The following is a 20,278-nucleotide window of genomic DNA, read 5'->3' on the forward strand; positions in this document are numbered from 1 at the left end:
TGTGGATGTGCTGCCTGGTGCTGACTCACAGCGTTGATCCCAGACAGCTGCTGGGAGAGCTGCAACATGACAGCGATAAGGAGGGGCTGACGATACGCTGCAGAGCGGAAAAGCTCCGGGATGGTGACCTTCTTCTCCATGGCCATCTTGGCGCTCTCCTCCTTCATCTCCTGCAGATCTTTACTCACATCCTCACTGCCACGCAGACGCACCAGTGCTGTCAAGAAACCATAAATACAATGTGTCTTTATCTTTGACAAGCATAAAGGCAGAGAAGAGAAACATACTCTGACTTACTGACAGTACGAGGCTTCAGACACGGGTTTAGTACATAATCTAAAGTAAATGTATGTATCTTTTCGGACACACTGAACTGTTACCACGTGACTTCCTGAGAGCCTTCTTGCACGTGATGGAGACTCATGCCATCCTCAGCTCTCTTGTCGTGAACCTCACGGGCATCTTTGTTGCCAGATAATTCGTAAATTACAGTAACAATAAAGCAAGTAGTCCAACGGTTGGAGGGAACAAAATCACTTAACTTATGTGACACTATTGACCTTACAGAGCTTCCTTGCCACCCCACAAATCTGACCCAGGGACCGTGACAGAAATTGGCTGAAAGTACCATCAGACTACCAGTTTTCACAGGACACTTTTTTAACAGATGCTATAACCACATTAAATCCAACACAGAGTGAATTTAAAGCTGCCCTCTCAGGAGACCCAAGAACTATGACAGTCTTTTCCTTTTCCACAAAGTATGCAGTGACACAATCAGTACAGAGTGACCCGTTGGTTTCTTTTCTGGTTCAGCTGTTGCAACAGAGGCCAAGCATGTTCTTTATCTTCACCAGAAAGAGCAGAGAAAACTATTTCACTGTGAACACCACAAACGGCACACAGTCACAGACACTATGATGCAACTCTCACTGTGGAGCCCTGTGTTTGTTTGTGTTTGTGTCAGATGAGAGGTGTTGGGGAGAAGTGGGTCAATGCCTCAGAGACGACCCTGACAGGCTGCGTGTTGAACAGACGCCAAAACCTTCTGTCTGCTCAAGGACTCTTCTCTCCAGGCTAAAATATCACCGTCTCACCTGATCTCACCAGTGTGTACCTGTAACTCCCTGTCTCTAGATTTTCTTTCTTTCTCCTCAGTCGTTTTCTCCTGTTTTCACTTTCATCTGATAATTCTCACATTCTTCCTCTCAGTATCTCTGTCTCACATGCAGTTTAATAAATGTTACAGTAATTCTTTTTAACCGTAGTGGTAATATTGACAGAAGCAGCAGTATTGCATGTGAGGAGCAAAAGCAATGATCTCTGGAGTTATATCAGTATTCCAAGTAGCAGAAATAACAGCAGTTGTAGCAGTGGAAGTACTTTAAGTAGCAGTTTTTGCAGAAGCAGAATGAGGAAGTAGTATCATTAGTTGCAGTATACTAATAGCAGTAGGATGTAGATTTGTAGTATAGATAGTGGCAGTGGTTACAGTAGAGGTAACACAGTACTTCCCAAGTACTGATAATAGGAGTTATAGCAGCAGCAGCAGCAGCAGCAGTATAAGTAATAACTGTAGTTGTGTTTGTAAAGTTGTAAAGTGTCAGCAGTTGTAGCAGTAAAAGCAGTTAGTAGAGTGTGTATAAGTGGTGACAGTAAAGCCTGCAGCAGTGACTGTGGTGCCACTGTAGTAGTAGTAGTAGAGCAGCACTGTGACTGTGGTCATTTTGTAGCTGTAGTGCCTGGACTTGCAGTGGTGTTACTGGCAGTCACACAGTAGCAGTACAGGCAGCATGAATAATACTAGCAAGTGCCATAGAAATAGTAGTGTAAGCAGTAGTTGTAGTAGTGGAAGTAGTAGTTGTGATAGTAGCAGTGCTGCCAGTAGTGACTGCAGTAATGATATCAATACTTGCAGTAGACATGTTCGTAACAGTTGCACAGTAGTCATGACAGTACCTAGAGATGCATGATATATATTGGTCCATAAATTATCAGCCAATAATTTTTTTTTTTATAATAAACTTCCTGCAGCTATTAAACAGGTAAGACACAGCACTGAAGGATCGTCTCCAGAGTGTTAGCACGAGCTAATTAGCAGCAGCGGCTTACATCCAAACACGATCACTATTCTACTTAAAGGCTAGTCGATCGTGAGACAGTGAGACGACGCCTGGGTGTGTTTATAAAAATGCAGCAAGACAATTTAAGTATTTGATACACCAGATGTAACGGGGACCTGCCAATGTTCATATGAGTCAGCTGTCACTCTTTGTCTCTGTTAGTGGAGACTCCACTCTGCAGTGTAGTTTATACACTTCACTGATACACCAGAAAATTACACAGTAACACTGGGCTTCATCATCTCCCTCTCTCCTACCATTAACTATAACTGTAATACTGATTAAAGTCATTTTACTTTCAAATCCTTGTATTTATTATGTTCCCTTGTAGTGTAGGCGTTATGGGGGGCAGGGACACACTATAGGCTAGGGTAGGCTATTTGACAATACCGCAGAAAATCTCCCTTTTGTTCACAGCCTAATTTCCATATTGGTGCATCCCTAGCAGTAGCAGCAGTACTATTGTAATAGAAGCAGTAGTATTGTAGCAGTATCATGATAAGTTTCCACCAGATCTGAGGATGAAGGGTGTCTCAACTCTTTTGATTAATTTCCTACGGAGAGCAGGAGAAGCAGTTGCACAGTGCACAGTGGAGGTTCCAGTATGCCTGGCTCACAAATCTTGGACCAAGCTGACAAACTAGGCAACTAAGTTCTAAAATAAAACAAGATTCAGCAATTGCACACCTATTTCTTGCCTCAAATGTTTTCGGAAATAGATTTTGGTGTATTTTGTTAGATGGAATTATAGAAAGTTTATGAGCAGGCCGCCATGTTGTTTCCTGGGACCGCCCAACTGGCCGCATGTTTATCCAATCAGGTGTATTCCACCATAGGGTATGTCACCAGTGGGAAGCCATTCAAGCAGCCAGTGAAGTGGAGCAGCGTGTCCCCTAGCATCCTGGCTGGCATCAGTGCTTACCTTTACGTGCCTGCTCCTCCTGCTTGAGGTTGATGAGCAGGAAGCGAGGGCTCTCGGGACAGAAGGGCAGCAGGATGCACTGCAGGACAGCAGGGGCCACAGTGAGGGCCAGCAGCAGGGGCCACAGCTTGGCTGAGCCCAGCAGAGCCTCCAGACCAAAGATCTAAACAATACGGCCACAACAGCTGGGTCAGAGTCACAGCAAAGCTAACACCCAATCCAAAATGAATCCACTGACAGTCAGAACCTGCTAACTGTATCATACGGTAAGAAACTGTGAGAGCTGTTCGGTCATCAAATGTGAGGTTTGTTTGGAAGCCTCCCACTCACCTGAGCGATCAGGATGCCCACCACCACCCCGAGCTGGTGAAGAGTGCCGAAGGCTCCTCGTAAGGGAGTGGGTGACACCTCCCCCACATACATGGGAGTCAGACCGGTAAAGAGACCGCAGAACAGGCCGATGATCAGGCGACCGGCGATAACCATCTCGTAGGAGGAGCAGATAGTGGAGAAGCCCATGAGGAGGCCACCGATCACAGCCAGAGAGTTCACCAGGAACATGGAGCGACGCCTGAGGAGGAGGAGGAGGAGGAGGAGGAGGAAAGAGAGCGAGATATAGTTATTATATATTATTATATTACATTAACAATTAGCGTCAGTGTGGTTTATTTTACTGTTTGTGACTGAGGAAGATTGACATGTTGATTGATTAACTGATTACCATAAGTGTGTCAGGACTGATTGACCTGCCTGAGTGTGTGTGAAGGTCTGCTGTTTTCCTGCCTAATTAGGTCATTGATGTGTTCGTCCAGTTTTACAGGGCAAACATATGTATATTTATGTGTATGTACATGACCTTGTGTGACAAGATAAAGGACAAAAGGAAATCTATGTTGTCTTGTGTGCAGAGCCTTGGATTTTATTGGCTACATCTTTTTAAAGGAATACATTTTGGGAATTACACTTAAACATAATTTAAGTATTGGTCGATGCTTAATTTTTCAATGGCATTTTCTATTATTCCACATTTTCTGTTATAGGATTACAGAGTGTCATTTACATCCCACACCACTGAGATTTTACTGTCTCGCAGTCCTGTTGTGTTGTTCATGAACGAATCGAGAACTGAGCGAACATACTGAACTGTATCACTTCCAGAACTGATTCGTTCATTTCTCAGTTCAGTTGAGCTCAGCAGTGAGCGTGTAGGCTGGGAGTGGAACTGCCGATTGGGTCCGTGTGAACGATGAATCACGAGTCGTGAGGCAGCCAGGGTGCAGGGTGGGAATGCCTGCTGTGTGACGAATCACTCGGTGAACGAATCAGCGCCTTAACCCCGATCCCTGAGTGATTCAAATCATTTCTTCTCAGCGATACACTTTCATGGGGACCGTTTTCTCCAAGCTAATGGCTAATGTAGCCAGGAGTCAAGCCACATGAACACAACCCCACACCTCCCTATTGTTTTAACAGACTTAGTTTCCAGATAAACGAATTTAAAACATTAGGCTTGTCAGTAATGAGACTCACCAGTGCAGGGCAGATGCAGCAGCAGCTCAGCCGTGACGCAGTACACAGTCAGGGCTCCTCCCGCCAAGCACTGAACGATTCGGTGAATGAATCTTTTGAATGAATCTTTTTAATGAACTGATTCTAGTGATTCAGTAACATCTAAAGATCTGCTTTGCCCATCACTATCTCGCAGTACTGTTTCATCTCATGAAGCAGCCTCATTCATTCATGGTTCTGATGATGCTTCTCATAATGAACACCCCCACCTCTTTCACATGAACACACTCGTGGCTCGATAGAGAACCCAGAGTTGACTGAACTTTTTGATAACCACCCTTGTAGTACTGGTTACCCAGACAGCCAATGTTAGGGTTAATCAAACCAGATAGCAAGAAGATATCCTGGGTAAGCTGAACTGGCTCCGTAGTACAGGCCTCAGGAGATTAGTGACAAATTTGAAAGGTTATAATTTTTTTTTCTGCCTATGAAGCCTTCAAAACTTAGTTTCATACATGCAAAACCTTATTTCAAATTAGATTTCAGACTTTAAAATACAAAGCATCAACTTATGAACAGACTGTGTCTTTTTTGTTTAGTCTGACACAAACAGAAATGAGAAAAAGAAATAAAATTTGTTGTTGGAAATTTCGACAGAGCCTGGCTAGTCATTTCCTGTGGCTTTCGGTCTTTATGATAAGCTAAGCTAATCATAGACAAGTGTGTTTTTTTCCATATAGACGACTTAAGTCTTCCTTTCAAATCCTTTTATACAGTGAATCCTTTGACAATCTCATAATGCAAAAAAGCAAAATGTATTTCGACTCCAAATTACTTTAACTCTGTGTGGAAAACCCGTTCATAGAATTGGTCAAAACAACTGAAAAAGAAAAAAAGGCCTGTGGTTTGATACTCGGGGCAAAACACAGAGGCAAATGGAGAAATGAAGGAACAACTCCGGGGAACATTAGAGCCAGGCAGTGGGCTCAAGACAGACACGCTTCATAAGCTCCATTAGAGGTAATGGCTTGAGACAGTTCAGCTGAATCACACAGAAAATACATTTTCCATTAAAGAAGAAACAAAAACCCAAAGCAAAGCAATACTTGGAACTGACATTGAATATGTCAAACAAACAAACAAACAAAAAAAACCCCTGATAAACAATTCTCATTTAAAACAAACCTCACGGACTGCATTTTTTCATCTGCGTAATATTGTGAATATTAGGCCTATCCTGACCCGAAAAGATGCAGAAAAATTGGTCCACGCTTTTGTTACCTCAGGGCTGGATTACTGTAACTCTCTATTATCAGGTAGCTCTAGTAAGTCTTTAAAAACTCTCCAGCTAATTCAGAATGCAGCAGCACGTGTACTAACAGGAACTAAGAAACGAGATCATATTTCTCCTGTTTTAGCTTCTCTGCACTGGCTCCCTGTAAAATCCAGAATTGAATTTAAAATCCTACTGTTAACTTATAAAGCTCTATATGGTCAGGCTCCGTCATATCTTGTCCTGTTACTGCATCTAGCTAACTCGGCCATTCTGGATGTCACTAACTCGGCTTCTTCTCCGGAGCCTTTGTGCTCCACTGTCTCTCAGATTAACTCATATCGCAGCGGTGCCTGGACAGCGTGACGTGTGTGGTTGTGCTGCTGCCGTGGTCCTGCCAGATGCCTCCTGCTGCTGCTGTTATCATTAGTCATTAGTCATACTTCTACTGTTATTATACACATATGACTATTGTCACACATGTATACTGCCAGATATTAATATATACTTCCAACATATTGTACCACAGTAGCCAGAACTATAACTATAATATTATTACTTTCATTAATGTTGTTGTAAGCTACTGTCATTACCGTCTGTCCTGCATCTCTCTCTCTCTCTCTCTCTCTCTCTCTCTCTGTGTCTCATTGTGTCATACAGATTACTGTTAATTTATTATGCTGATCTCTTCTGTACGACAGCTATTGCACATCTGTCTGTCCTGGAAGAGGGATCCCTCCTCAGTTGCTCTTCCTGAGGTTTCTACCGTTTTTTTCCCTGTTAAAGGGTTTTTCTGGGGAGTTTTTCCTTATCTGCTGTGAGGGTCCTAAGGACAGAGGGATGCCGTATGCTGTAAAGCCCTGTGAGGCAAATTGTGATTTGTGATACTGGGCTTTATAAATAAAATTGATTGACTGATTGATTGACTGGGGAACAGGTTTAGCTTTTCAATACAAAAGTTTAGATCCCAGCTGGCTGTATGGTACAAATTTAACTCCTACCTGCCAAATCGGTTTGCCATGACGCCTACGCTGAAGGAGCCAACCATGCCGCCCACACTGAAGATGGCGACAGCAACACTCCAGACCATGGTACATACCCCCGCAGAGATTGGCTCTCCATAACGCTCGACCCAGGTATCGTTGAAGAACGATCGTAGTTTCTGATGGCAGGAACAGATGAATTAATAGATAAATCTTGACTGTATTTAAAGACAGAAATGCACTGATAATATTTGAATACTTTCAGTATTGGTCAGTTGAAGGAAAAGTTTTTAGAGTTTTATTTGCTTTTTTTCTGAGAGCCTGATGAGAAGCTTGATACCACTCTCATGTTTGCATTAAGTACTGAGCCAGCATCAGATACAGTTAGCTTAGAGACTGTTCTTTACTTATCAGAGGAGCAGAGGAGGGGGGTGGCTCGAGTGTGACTTTGTTTTTTTGTTTTTTTCAAATAAATAAGTTGTTAGATTTTAAAAACATACCCTTTGATGTTTGAAAGTTAAAGTTAAAAGTTGAAGACTAAATCCTGGAGTTTTCTTTTCTTTTTTACCTCATGACGTGCATGCTGGATAGTTTGTGTGGTTTATTTTTGGCCAGATTTGAAATAAAACATAGAATAAAGGGATTTTAATGAAATATCACCATTTTAAGCTCAGATATGGCCATGTTTTTTCATCTGATGGAAACATTTGTTGCACATGATGTGTCCAAGGACTGTCAGAAATGTAAAAATCCCACAACAGTTTATATTTTTAAACTTTCTGGCTATGATAAATGACGTAATTTTGCTTGCAGGTTTGGAAGTCATGTTTTTGTCAAAAATCTGTGCTAAAATAGAACCATTTAAATTTGTATGCCTCTCACCTTAGCCAAAATAAAGAACATAAGCCCCTCCCAAGTGCTCAAAAAATATTATTATGCCTCCCCCTTTTTGCACCACCCCCTACCTTAGCTTAGCATAAAAGCAGGGGGAAACAGCTGGCCTGGCTCTGTCCAGAGTTCCATAATGTGCCTACCAATACACACAAAATGTTTGTTGAATCTGACACAAACCAGAGGTGGGAGTAGCCTAAGTCACACTTGTGCAAGTCCCAAGTAAATCTCAAGTCTTAACCTTCAGGTCTCAAGAAAGTCCCAAGTCACTGTGGTGAGAATCAAGCAAGGCAAGTCAAGTCCCTGCTATAAGTCAAGCAAGACAAGTTATTGCTCAGATCAAGCAAGTCAGAAGTCATGTCAAATGAACTTCTGAGGACCTGGTTTAATCTTAGCCTTCCAGCTAATGCTAGACCAGAAAATAATCTAATTTGTTTGCTAAAATGACACACTCACATGCCGTTCTTTGAGGGATTCCTAATAAGGAATGAAGGTGGATGTTGTGGGGGTCTTGTACTGACCTGAGAGCTGCAGACCTTGCACACTGCTTTGCAAGAATCCTTGAATTCAAATTGTATTACTTTAGGATTAGCCTTTTAATGATATCTGCCTCATGCGCTGGCCTCTGCTGACCTGTTCTGTTGTAGAAGGTTGCCAGGTTTGCGTGCTAGAAATCAACAAAATCATGCTTCAAAAACAAAATGTAACTTTCAATATCCTGAAAATGCAAATATGAAATAAAAAAAGTCAATGAGCCATCTGTCTCAAGTTAAAGTGAAATCTCAAGTCTTAAATGCCAAGTCAAGGTCAAGTCGAGTCTTTTATCCTTGTTAGTCAAGCAGTCTTAACATTTGCAGCTCAAGGCTGACTTGAGTCTGACCCAGGCTCCCAGGAAGTGAGCCAGGTTTTAAAGCCAATTTTCATGGGCCAAACAGTGGTAGTGCAATTTCCATGGTCCATCATGTGATGCCATTGGGCCCATAAAGACATTTCCATTGATATACGTTGGGTAAGAGACATCTGTAAATCTGTGGATAAATGTTTTGGAGCATCACATCCCCAGCGAAATGAGTCGTTTCACTATCAGGTCATTTTGGTCTTGTCTAGAAGATCATCCGGGTGATTTCATACTGCGGAAACAGAGCTTTTTTGGCTTCATGCACCACTGGGCAACTTTCATAGGAGTGAAAGCCTTCAATGCTGTATCCAGGTCTCTTAATACATCCATGTTCTGACCCCACCTTTGACATAAACAGAGAAACCCTAAGAAAGTTACAGCATGTTTTCCTCTTTGCAATCACAAATTTGGACTTTGGAGGTGTCGGTGTAGCTAGGCTAGCTTTTTCCCCCTCCTTCCAGTCTTAATGGTAATATAAAGTAATCCATACCTGTATCTTTTTACGAGAAGTCTGTCACTTTATTTAACTGCCTAATCAGCAGTCCCATACAGTTACAAATATAGAATCTGCTTGTCAAATTAAGATTTACCACTGATAGATTCTTAATAGATTGGCAAATTATTTTTTGTTCTCTCTGCTCCATATTGATTCTTCCATTTTAATTGCCATGTGTCCCACATTTTGTTGATTGACTTTTCCAACAAATGTTTTTTTTTTCTTTAAGTATTCATGAATAAATAGAATTTCTGAATCAAATTTTAGGTTTAACCCTGCCTCTCGCCCGATGTCAGCTGGGATAGGCTCCAGCCCCCCCGCGACCCTCAAGAGAATGAAGCAGTTAGAAGATGAATGAATGAATTTTAGGTTTATATGTATTCTGTATTATGGGAGGTTATTTTTGCTCAGAAACAATTGTAATCATAAATGAATACTGTCCATCACATTACGAGCAATAAATAAATAAATAAATATCTGTATCTGTACTCAAATAATCCAGTATAAAGCTACACAGTATTATGATTTTCATGCTTAAATCATATCTGCAGCCATGCAACAGGGACAACTCTCCTATCAGAACTAATTGAGACCCTGTAGATGGCACTAACCAAATTCTGGTGTAATCACAGCTGCTTCACCACAAACAGGGACTTAGGGATACAAGTAGCGAGCATCAACAAATTCAGAGACTCTGCCGACTCACCACCATTCCTCTTGTATCTCTTTGGTTTGATATTCACCTTTAAAATGACCTGTTGTTCACATCTTGAGAAGCTTAAGGTACAAACTTGGTGCAGCTTTAGACAGGGAGTCTCACATCTCTGCAATAAACAAACAAACTCTGATGTTACAAGCTAATTACCAACCTGCTCCGGAGCATTGATGACTCCTGTGTTGTAACCAAACTGCAGAGAGCCGATGACGGCGGTGCCCAGAGAGAACAGGAGATAACCTGTTACCTGATTTCCCTGCTGTGAGACAGAAGGGGGAGAGGAGGAGGAGAAAATGGAGGAAGAGGAGGAGGAGAAGAGGAATGGAGAGAGGTCACAGGAAATGGAGATAGATGTGGAGATAAAAGTAAGGGAGGAGGAAGGGGACACAGAGAGAAGACATAATAAATATGAAATCCGAGCTCATAATGAAATTTCTAATGATTACAACCAATATACAGATGCAATATACCTGTAATGCTGACGGCAGACAGGTCAATGATGAATAAACAATAATATCAGGTATCAAACAGTGAGCTCATGCACAGGCTACACAAACACAGCTCACATGCAGTCACACATATTACTCATCAAATTTATACTGAAGTCACTATGACTGTGACTACAGAGGCACTGTGGGCTTTGTAGTTCATGTAAACATCAGAGTATTTCTCATAAAAAAAAGTTAAGTAAACAACTGAAAAACTATTACAAACCTATTTAAAATAAAACCTGAAAAGTTGTCTATAGACACACTTAGTCTAGGCATCTCTGTCATCAATTGTTTTTACGACTGTGTTTTTCTTTCTCAAACATAATCAGCTAAATGCAGATTAAGTTCAGCACTGAAGCCCTTCGCCCGCTGCTGTGTACGAGCCGGCCTCTATAACGCAATTGATTCATCTCAGTAATGAAAGCAGGGTGAGCCGTCACTGACATCATGCCCGACCCATGCAGAGCCTCTGTGAGATGCATTTATGTAGGAAATGATGATGAGTTTGCGGCATTTTATGAGTCAGCTCATTTCACATTAATCAGAGCAACGTCACTGACTGGCCTCTAGTTTCACAGACTGGGCGAGGCGGAGGCTCAGCGCACTTGTGCTTCGCCAACTGGGTGTGGCCAGGCGGATTTTGCAAGTTTGGCACACCGTGCGCACTGGCGCAGCTACTCCTCTTTCCCACCTCCGTCCCTCCTACCTGTGCAAGTCGGAAAGAGGGAGGAGAGAAAGCATGGAGTGGGTTTTACACACATCACACCAATCAAATGAGCCCCTCTCCTCGCCCTTAAATGCGCCGCGCGAAGGCGTAATGAGAGTTTACTCAATTCACCATGGCAGAAGAGAGCAGCAGCGTCAGACGGCCAAACTTCTCCCAGGAGGAAACTGATGTTTTGGTCCGGGAGGGCCAAGCTCACAGTGTCCAAATATACGGAACTGCGAGCAGACCTCCACGGGCTAATGATGCAAAGGTAGCCTGGGAGGAGGTCACCACAACTGTAAATCAATGTTGCGTTTCTCTTGTGCGCGCGTGCGCTCTCTCTTTCTCTCTCGCACTGTCACTCTGTTTCTTTTCTTTTGACTTTTCTAAGATGACAGATGCTGAACATATACTCCCTATCTGATGCTGTGGCTGTTTGTGGTTGGCTGAGAGAGATGTGAGGGCATTAACGACTTTGATTTTTTTCAGGTCGACTTATCGGTCAATAGAAGTTGAGTTGACAAGTCATTTGATGATGTCATCACATTGACACGGCGGAGGAAAGTGAAGTATCTCCACACATGTGATGTGTGTCTGTCAAGGCCCGAACATACTCGGGCAGAGGTCCGCGCGGACTCAAAGTGGACGTCTGCAAGCCCTGTGCGCGCAAAGCTCAGAATTTCCGACCGCGCGGACTCCGCTCTGCGCACAGTGACTGCTCAGCATGTATTTTTCACATTGCGGGGATTTTTCACGGACATTTTTACAGGAAACTACAACGCAGAAGTGCGCTCGACTATGAAAGCCCGAATGACTGGAGTCTGCTCCGCTTAAAAACACACGACTTGTCAGCTCCTCCCAGGGGGTGTCGACTTGCGCCACTGACGTCGACACGTCATAAATCGACTTTTCTGTTAATGCCCTATGTGAACTCATTAGTTTGCAGCTGTGTTAATCAAATCAGGTTGGGTTTCCATTACGCGTGCCAAACGTGCCAAACCGTGCCAATCCCCTTTGATCTGACATCACATGTGACGGGACAGTCAATATAGAGATACATTTATGTGCTGATTGCAGATAGTTGCATTGAATAGTGGTTTTGTGGCTATTCATTGCATTGTTAATGTGCCTGACATTCTGGAAACCTGCCTGTGAGGTTTTGGTGACGTGTGCGCACTGTCCGCCAGAGCCAAACTGCCACTTACAGCGGGTGTGCTCCGCCTGCGCTGACAGAAGACCTGGTTTCAGCTGGCGAGCTTTTAGCGCACCTTCGGCGAAGCCTTTTGGCACGAAACTGTCACTGCGTCAAGCTGGATCTGTCGACACCTCCCCCTGCTGCGCCGCCACACCCATCTCAGCGCACCTCGGTTGCGCTGCTCGAAACTAGCTCTGTGTGGGGTTCGTCACCCTGCACCACCTGCGCTGCGCCGGGAAACTAGAGGCCTAAAAGTTTCAGATTCAGAATCAGTGCAAAATACCCCAGTGTTGATTCACACAGTCATCATGGTGGAAAATGGACAGACATCAGAACCAATCTCTCCAAGTTCCCCCTAAGCATGATGGTGTGGAACTTTCTAACGCCTCCAATGGGCTAAATACACACTGACTGTGGGGCTGATGCAATGACAGCTCATGGTCTCACCTGAGGAGGTGTTACCTATACAGCTATGTTTGGGAATGTTGGAAGTTTATTACAGTGTGCTGCAGTTCTCCTTAACCTTCTTAAAGGGGCAAAAAGTGAAATCGTTTCACCACTAGGTTTGCTGTTGTGCACTGCCTGTAGACCAAAACAAAGTGTGTCATGAGCCACTCCTCCCTCTACCTCTGCTCTCCAACCCCCACCCCACTCGTCTCATCTGGCAGTTAGCAATGCCTCAGTCTCTGCTGTGTTTAGCTATTCCCCTGCCTACTTCAATGATGATGGTACTTGTAATAAATGTAATATATTTGCTGAGATGGAGGCGAGGCTCAGTGACTAGAGGAGCTGGTAGAAGCACTCCATAGCTGTAAGTTACTCCAGTAGCCGGTGGCAGCCAACTCGGCGAGTGCTAACACCGGGAGCTAACGCTAACGTTCCTCCTCTTCTCCGTGAGTGAGAGCGATGTTTTAGTCTAGTGGGCAGCTGGCTTGCGGGCTGCCCACTAGGCTAAAACATTGCTTCAGGTTAAAGTGGGAAGAAGCAGCGGGTTTGTCGGGCAGCTGAGTGAAGCTGGGTGAAGTGGAGGCTGCGGAGGAAACACCGGGATATGGGCTAATGTCTGGAGCTTGAGCAGCCCACCGGGCTGCCCGCCTGGCTCGCGGGCTGCCTGCTAGGCTAAAACATCGCTCTCACTCACGGAGAAGAGGAGGAATGAACGTACATGAACGTGCAGCCGGACCGGCTTGTAAACAAGGGGCTGGAGATCAACACAGAGAGAGGGTGTGTGACGTCATGCTATACTCCAGATGAAATTACACCTCTAGTTCTTCACATAGCAATTTTTTTAATTCCTTGAATCTAGAAATGATGAATTTCGTTTATTGCCCCTTTAAAATAAAGTGATAATAATTCTGGGCGATACTTATTTGAGCCATCCACCTCCCTACCTCCCAGACTTTGTCGCTCCACTGAGGTAGCTGTCGGCAGCGTCACAAACTGCCACCACCTGGAGCGCATTATACAGCCCCTAAGGGTGCCTCTGGGTCCACTGACAAAGTGGGGATATTTTACAAGTTGAGCTGTTGTTTGGTGCGTCAGAAACAGCCTCAGCCTAGTGCCTTTTTGGATTCTTTGTCCACTGTGGAGGCATGAGAGAAAAACTACAAGGAATTTCAGTAATCAAGTAACTGTTATACAATACAAATGGTCATTTTGCGGGTGAAATATTCCTTTAAAAGATCGATCTCAGTATTTTATGAATCGATATCAGATAATTCAGATGAATAAAAATTTGAACTGAAAAATAATTTTCATAATAAATATATTTTATACTCCACCTAGCTATTCCTCCATTTTCTAAACTGTTCATCCTGTTCAAGGTCATGGGGAACTGGAGTCTTTCCCAGCTTTGGTATGATGTGGGGTAGACTGTGGACACATCACAGTGCTATCAGAAGGATTACGTTTTCATATCCACTCTTCTTCGAATCAACCAAAGTTGATTGTTCTCGCTTTTTCTCAACATCTATAAGTTTGGTTACTGGACAGTTATTAAAGGTCAGTCAAGGTCAAAGTTAATAAAACACTTTTTGATTGCTCCCACTTATGAAATTCCCGGCAGGTCATGCTAGGTCACAGCATTAGAAAGTGGGCCACTGTGTCTTTGTTCCTGCTGATGTCTGTAACAGTAATAAACAGACTCGCTGCTGACGTGGCAGAATGTGCGGCTGATATATGAGACAGTAGAGAGACCTGGAGAGGCCTCAGGTGATCCTCTGCCCTTGGTACAACAACATCAGAGCTAGGTCAGATAATATTAGCACAGGCTGCACTTCTTAGGATTCAGTGTCGCCAGATGGGCGTTGGCCACACAGAACCAATCAGATGAAGAGACAGATAGGTGTGTGGCAGATGCTTAAGGTCAAAGTGGAATTATTCAAAAGAGGGATTTGAAACATGCTGAGAGGCTCAGGGCGATTTCTTTCACAATTTGTCTCTACATGAATGAACTCAGCTTTGTTTCTTATTGTTGCAGGTTATCTTATCTTATCTTATCTTATCTTATCTTATCTCATCTCATCTCATCTCAGCTCATCAGGCTGTGTTGTAGCTTCTGGCGCTAAACTTACTTCTCTGTTTTGGTTAGCAGTTCTTGGGGCCCTGACACACCAAGCTGATGGTCACTGTTGGTCAAGCATCTGTCTCCCTAGTTTCTGCGGTGTGTCCCGTACCATTGGCCCTTGTGGGCCCTTGTCGGCTTTATTCAGAGAGTGTGCAGCCTGTTGGTTTAAGAAATCACTCTGATTAGCAGTTTAGCTTAGCGCACAAGGAGAGAAACTGAAGCGATGAAAGTAAACAAACGGCCAAAGTCAAGAGGGCATGAGATCAAAACTAACTTGTTACATTGGGAAAGACTGTTTTTCTTTATTCACTGAGCTCTTTAGCAGAAATGGTTTGCAACTGCTTGTATTATTGTAAGCACACGGTAGATACGCTGTCTTCTTTCAACACTGGATTGTGTTGTTAATGTGCTAAGTGGCTAACTAGCATCCTGTCGGTCATCTAGTTTCCCTTTTTGAATGACGAATACAGATGTCCACTGTCTGCTGATATGGAGAGTTATTTTCCTTGGCTGTAGTCTTTGCTGTGTGTTCTGGGCAACTTTTTGGCGAAGACACAGGCAACATGAGGTGATGCACAAGTCGGCTTTAATTGCTACTAGTTCTTTGATGTCAGTTTGATGTGTCTGGGCTTTTACTTAGAGTCCTCTGGGAAGTGAAGAGAGCGCCCTTACTTCTGCTTTCACACACAGGTGTGAAAAACAGAGGACTGTGGGAAGCGGAGTTCATTTGTGCAAAGGCATGGAAAGGAAGGAAGTTTCAGTTCCAGAGTAAAAGTCTACTTTGCATCACACAAATGAACAAATCATCTGTGAAGTCCAGTGATCCCAACAGTGATAATAAACAAGGAGGCATCCTGATATTTAACAATGGCAGATAAGGTGGAGGGAGAGCAGCAGTTTTCACCTCTGCAAAATGTGTTTACACCTGAAATAGGGTCATTGTCAATTGTGCATAATATCAGCTTTCTTAAAGAGGCATAGTTCAGACTGTGTGTAAACTGGGGAGGACAGGGTTGGTGGAGGGTGTTACTCCTAGACACCTGCCAAACTGCAGACAGCTGCAGACCACTGTCGGGGATAAACAAAAAGCAAAACAGGGTATTTTTAATGAGACGTCAGAATATTTCCAGCTGTGTTTGTGTTGACTTCATCTGGAATTTTAAGCCAAAACATGATATTTTACCAACACTGATCAAGTGTTTTTTCTGCTTAAACCTTAAACACTCATTAACCACTGCATTGCAGCAACCTAAAATTGAAAACTGAACTGTAAAGAAACGTTTGAAGAGAAGTTAGAGGCAGTGAATATGACATACTCGTAAAACCCTCTACACTGCGTGAACATCCACCCAATCCACCTTCCCCTTCTTTGAACAGTAATTCATCTGCACTCATAAAATGAATCATCCACTCAGTCAGTGAAATGTTTCTAAAACCAAGATGTTTTCCGGCTCTCAAGGTTAATGAAATCTTCTCTTTGGTCACACAGCCTTTTCACTGTTTTGCTGCCTCCCTTCGTTTGCATATATTCCCCGAGGATTTAGGTGACATTTATGAGCGATCAATAATCCGGTGAGCCCACACAGACTAAAAGCCTCCACATCTCTCTCAGTGTGTTTGCAAACAGACCGTTGGGGATTTATCTGCACTTGCTGTGTATTTCAGCATCTAAAATGGAGACCAAATAGGCACTTTGTCTTTAAAATCTTTCTATAATTTTTCTTAAAAGTAACTTAATAACATTAAGACAAATTACAATGGCTTTTTAAAAAGACTAAATTATTTATGATATGCTGGTTCAGAACTGATGTACTGTACCTTCTCCTTAGTAAACGTAAAATTGTTACGGCACTGCAGTAAGTTGTGTTTCTCCAAGTGTTTCAATGTGTTTCCTCCTCCCTGTGTTCCTGTCTGTCTTCCTCCCACTGTTTAGTTTTGTCTGTGTGCTGGCGTGGGTGTGGTCCCCTTCCCCGGTTTTCCTGGTTCCCCATTCAACCACTCTCTGCCAGTGGTAGATAAACCTCACAGCCGACTAAGACAATATTCAGAACTATATTCCTGATGTGTTTTTCCCGTGTTCAGCATCATCACATTCCTTCCATCCAGCTTTACCTGTATACCACACCAGCTTCACCTCAGCCTCCTTTACGCCATTCCACGGACCTGGACCCCAGACCCCAGAACCTCGACACCTTTTCATCATCGCCATCCTGCACCCCACACTTGGGTTTCCCTTGAGTTTGTAAAAAAAAATGAGATTGCGTAGTTTCACATTTTTAATCCCTTGTATGGGTCCAAGGATGCTGGATGGTTTAACTTCCATAACATAACTAAAAAGCATCTTTCTTCACTTACACAGTCTAAGATTTTATATCTGTGGCACAGAAATCATTATGCTTAAGTGGCAGTCTCCAGGGCTGAAAAATGAAGCCAATGCGGAAATGCCAAAAACTGCAATTACTCTAATGGCTGATTGAGGCTGGCTCATCGAGCGAGTCAGTCTCCATTAGTCTCGCTCACCAGACCTTTCTCAAGAAAAGAAAGGTCTGGCTGGGCCGACTCTCACTTTAAGATTGGAGGAAAAAACGCCCCGGCTGCTTGTATTTCTTTCAACCAATCACAATCGTTCTGGGCGGTGCCATAGCAACGGTGCGCTTGCAAAAATATTGCCAGGGGAAACAGGTTTTGGTGTAACACGCCCACAAAAATATCGCTTACAGGACGAGAACCATGGCAGAAAAATGGCTACACCCCGCAAGATCAAACACCGCAAAAGTTAGTAAAGGACGTGTTGAAAACGGTTGAAAACTGCAACACAACCGGAGGTGGTAGGGCGGGACTTCAGCGGGTGGCTCGTTCCGCCCAATGAGAGGCTGATCTATGCAGCGAATTTCCGCCCACTCAGACTAGTCTCCATAGACCCCCATGTTAAAATGCCCAACTTTAAGGCAGAAATAAACATGTTTACAGACTGGTACAGAAAATGCTTTTGGTTTCTATAGCTAATTTACCAGTTCATGACAACTGTATGAAGAGTGAATTTTTGTATAACTCATCCAGGTATATTTTTTTTTATTAAGGACTCAAATCATGTAGAAATAAAGATTTGGCCAATTTGAGTGACAGTTTAGTGGCATCTGTGGACAAGTCACTACCCGAGCGACAGATTATAGGTCCAGCCTTAACAGTATTTCTGTGAGTTTTTAGTTTGTGAAAGTTCATTTTAAAATTTCGGTTACCAGAAAAAGTCTGTTCAGCGCTTGGTTGGACTTAAAGACCCTCCATGGTGTCGGGTGTTCAGTTTTTTCGATAAGTACATTTTGTTTTTTTGACTTTAAGCATAGACTGAATGTAATGATGGACAACCCGTGTCCAGTTCCTCCCACTGTACAAAAATGAAGCCAGAATATCCGGAATACGGCAGCTGACGTCTTGCGCTGGTGAGCCAGAGTCTGCACAGTAGTGATCTCCATGGTATTCCCACCCAAACACCTGTCCAAACAATTGTAAGTAGCACCACTGATGGCGAGTTCACCGATTTGCATGCACAGCTGTCAATTATGACATCACACTGCGTTTTTAGAGCATCAAAAAACTTTTCTTTTTCTTTTTTTTTTTTTTATAAAATTGAACACTTGAACATACATCAGTATGATGACGATCAAAATGTTTTAGCTTCACGTTCTGGGAATTGTCATGTCGTCCATCTTTATTATACAGTCTTTGGTTTTAGGCCTGTTTTTAGTTGGTAATAATTAGCATTAGCATTATCATAGTAAGCCATGGACTGTAAATGTACCCTGCTAACCAAGCAAGCAGCTAACGTTGAGGCTAGCTCCACCCTCTTGTCCAACCATGGTCACGTCTGGCTCCAATAATCCAAGATCACAATGGCCAGAATGACAAACTTGACAAACTTTAAAACAAGAGTCCACAAACCAATGGGTGATGTCACAGTGGCTGATGTCCAGTTTTTTACAGTCTATGTGTACTTCTCATAATGAGTAAAATCAGATTGCAGCTTTAACTTCCAGGCAGCATTAATTACATTTTTGAACTCATCCTTTACAATCTGTCTGAAATCATCATCGTCACTCAAGTTAAAAATTAATTATAGGAGACAGTAAGAAAAAAGCCCAGAGCGTGTCATGAGACCTAAACGCAACTCACTGTGGTGCCTCAGAAAACTGCAAAAGCTATTTGTCAACCCTGACACACACACACACCCACGCAGCTCCTGCTATATTTGCCCCGAAGTTCACCTTCCTCTTTTCTCTCTGTCTCCCTCACCGACTGTCTGTCTCTTTGTCCGGCTTTGTTTTTTGTCAAGTCACAGTGACTCAGTAGAAATTACTGGTCACATGACAGGATGGCACCCAAAATGGCTTGGACAGGGATCGATGAAAACAGTGAGTGGGTCAAATACCAATACAGCTGTTTTAGTGTCACTTAAACATTTATGTTTAAACATTTTCCTGTTGAAAATCTCATTTATCTCCAAAGTGCACTGAAGTTACAGAATAGTGCTTTATTTTGGTGACAAACCCTTCATTCAAAACTCTCAGATCCTCTTTAATCTTATGAAAGATGAATATTCTTTTCATTATTGACATAATTCAGCTCAATCTCACTTTGATTAGGCTTCTAGCATTTTAATATCGTTGCTCCAAACATAATACAGATTTTATTTTGTTTCAAGAAGAGCAGAAACAAGGGACAAATCTAGGGATACTGGCTGAGAATGTTTCATAAGGCATGTAATTAAGCTCCAGACAAACTTCTGTGTTAGCAGCCTGTTGCAGCACCCACCACATTTGCTGAACAGATGCTCTGTTACTATGGAAACCGGTGTCATAATGACAGAATGTAATCACACAGCCCGGACACACAAATCCCACCTGGTATCTTGTGTGTGGCCTTTAAGCTTTGACACTCGACAAATAGGATTTCCTCTGCTGTCTGCACATGAAGAAATTGGAAAACAAACCTACGAACGTTTCAAGTACAACTACAGTATGCATGAATCAGACGACCGCCATGACTCATCTAATTGTCCTTCCAGAACTCCACACTCATATTTTATCCTTACACAACAACCTCATCTTTCTTCTTGCCTTAATTAAGCTCTCTCTCCCTCCATCCAGCCAAGAGTGTCCATATCCCTCCATCACCCCCCCCCCTTCCTTGGTCTCCATGGCAACAGCCTGGAGGTGACAGCTTTATTGACACAGGCTGAAAGTAACAGCAACACGGCACTCAATGCACACACGCACACATGCGACATGGCCTCACAAACTAAAGTAATGCTCCTGTGAGTGTACTGCAAAGCTGGTGCATGTGGGTGTGGACACACACACACACACACACACACTGACTACACCTGACCTGCATCCAGTTCTGGCACCGTTTCCTATAAAAGAGACAATCAACTTCACTTTTGAGCGATGCCAGGAGGAAGGGTAAATGTATCGAGCTGTTTTGGGGGATGAATCCAATAACATTTCAGGCTG

At 43.2% G+C, this 20,278-nt stretch overlaps 1 protein-coding gene across 3 annotated transcripts in view; it reads right to left on the bottom strand.

The window, feature by feature from the left end:
• The window catches only part of LOC125905059 (solute carrier family 2, facilitated glucose transporter member 1-like), a 36,231-nt gene that overhangs the window by 12,696 nt on the left and 3,257 nt on the right, over window positions 1–20,278 (bottom strand). For 2 of the 3 annotated variants that reach the window (XM_049602862.1, XM_049602863.1), the window contains exons 3-7: window positions 9,965–10,069; window positions 6,829–6,989; window positions 3,376–3,616; window positions 3,046–3,208; window positions 30–217 (exon numbers count right to left, since the gene is read on the bottom strand). In XM_049602862.1, the coding sequence (XP_049458819.1) occupies window positions 30–217; window positions 3,046–3,208; window positions 3,376–3,616; window positions 6,829–6,989; window positions 9,965–10,069 (858 nt within the window). The remainder of the gene's footprint in view (window positions 1–29; window positions 218–3,045; window positions 3,209–3,375; window positions 3,617–6,828; window positions 6,990–9,964; window positions 10,070–20,278) is intronic. The other variant, XM_049602864.1, reaches the window with a different exon arrangement.

Source organism: Epinephelus fuscoguttatus, linkage group LG17 (assembly GCF_011397635.1).
Source record: "Epinephelus fuscoguttatus linkage group LG17, E.fuscoguttatus.final_Chr_v1".
Taxonomy (NCBI): domain Eukaryota; kingdom Metazoa; phylum Chordata; class Actinopteri; order Perciformes; family Serranidae; genus Epinephelus; species Epinephelus fuscoguttatus.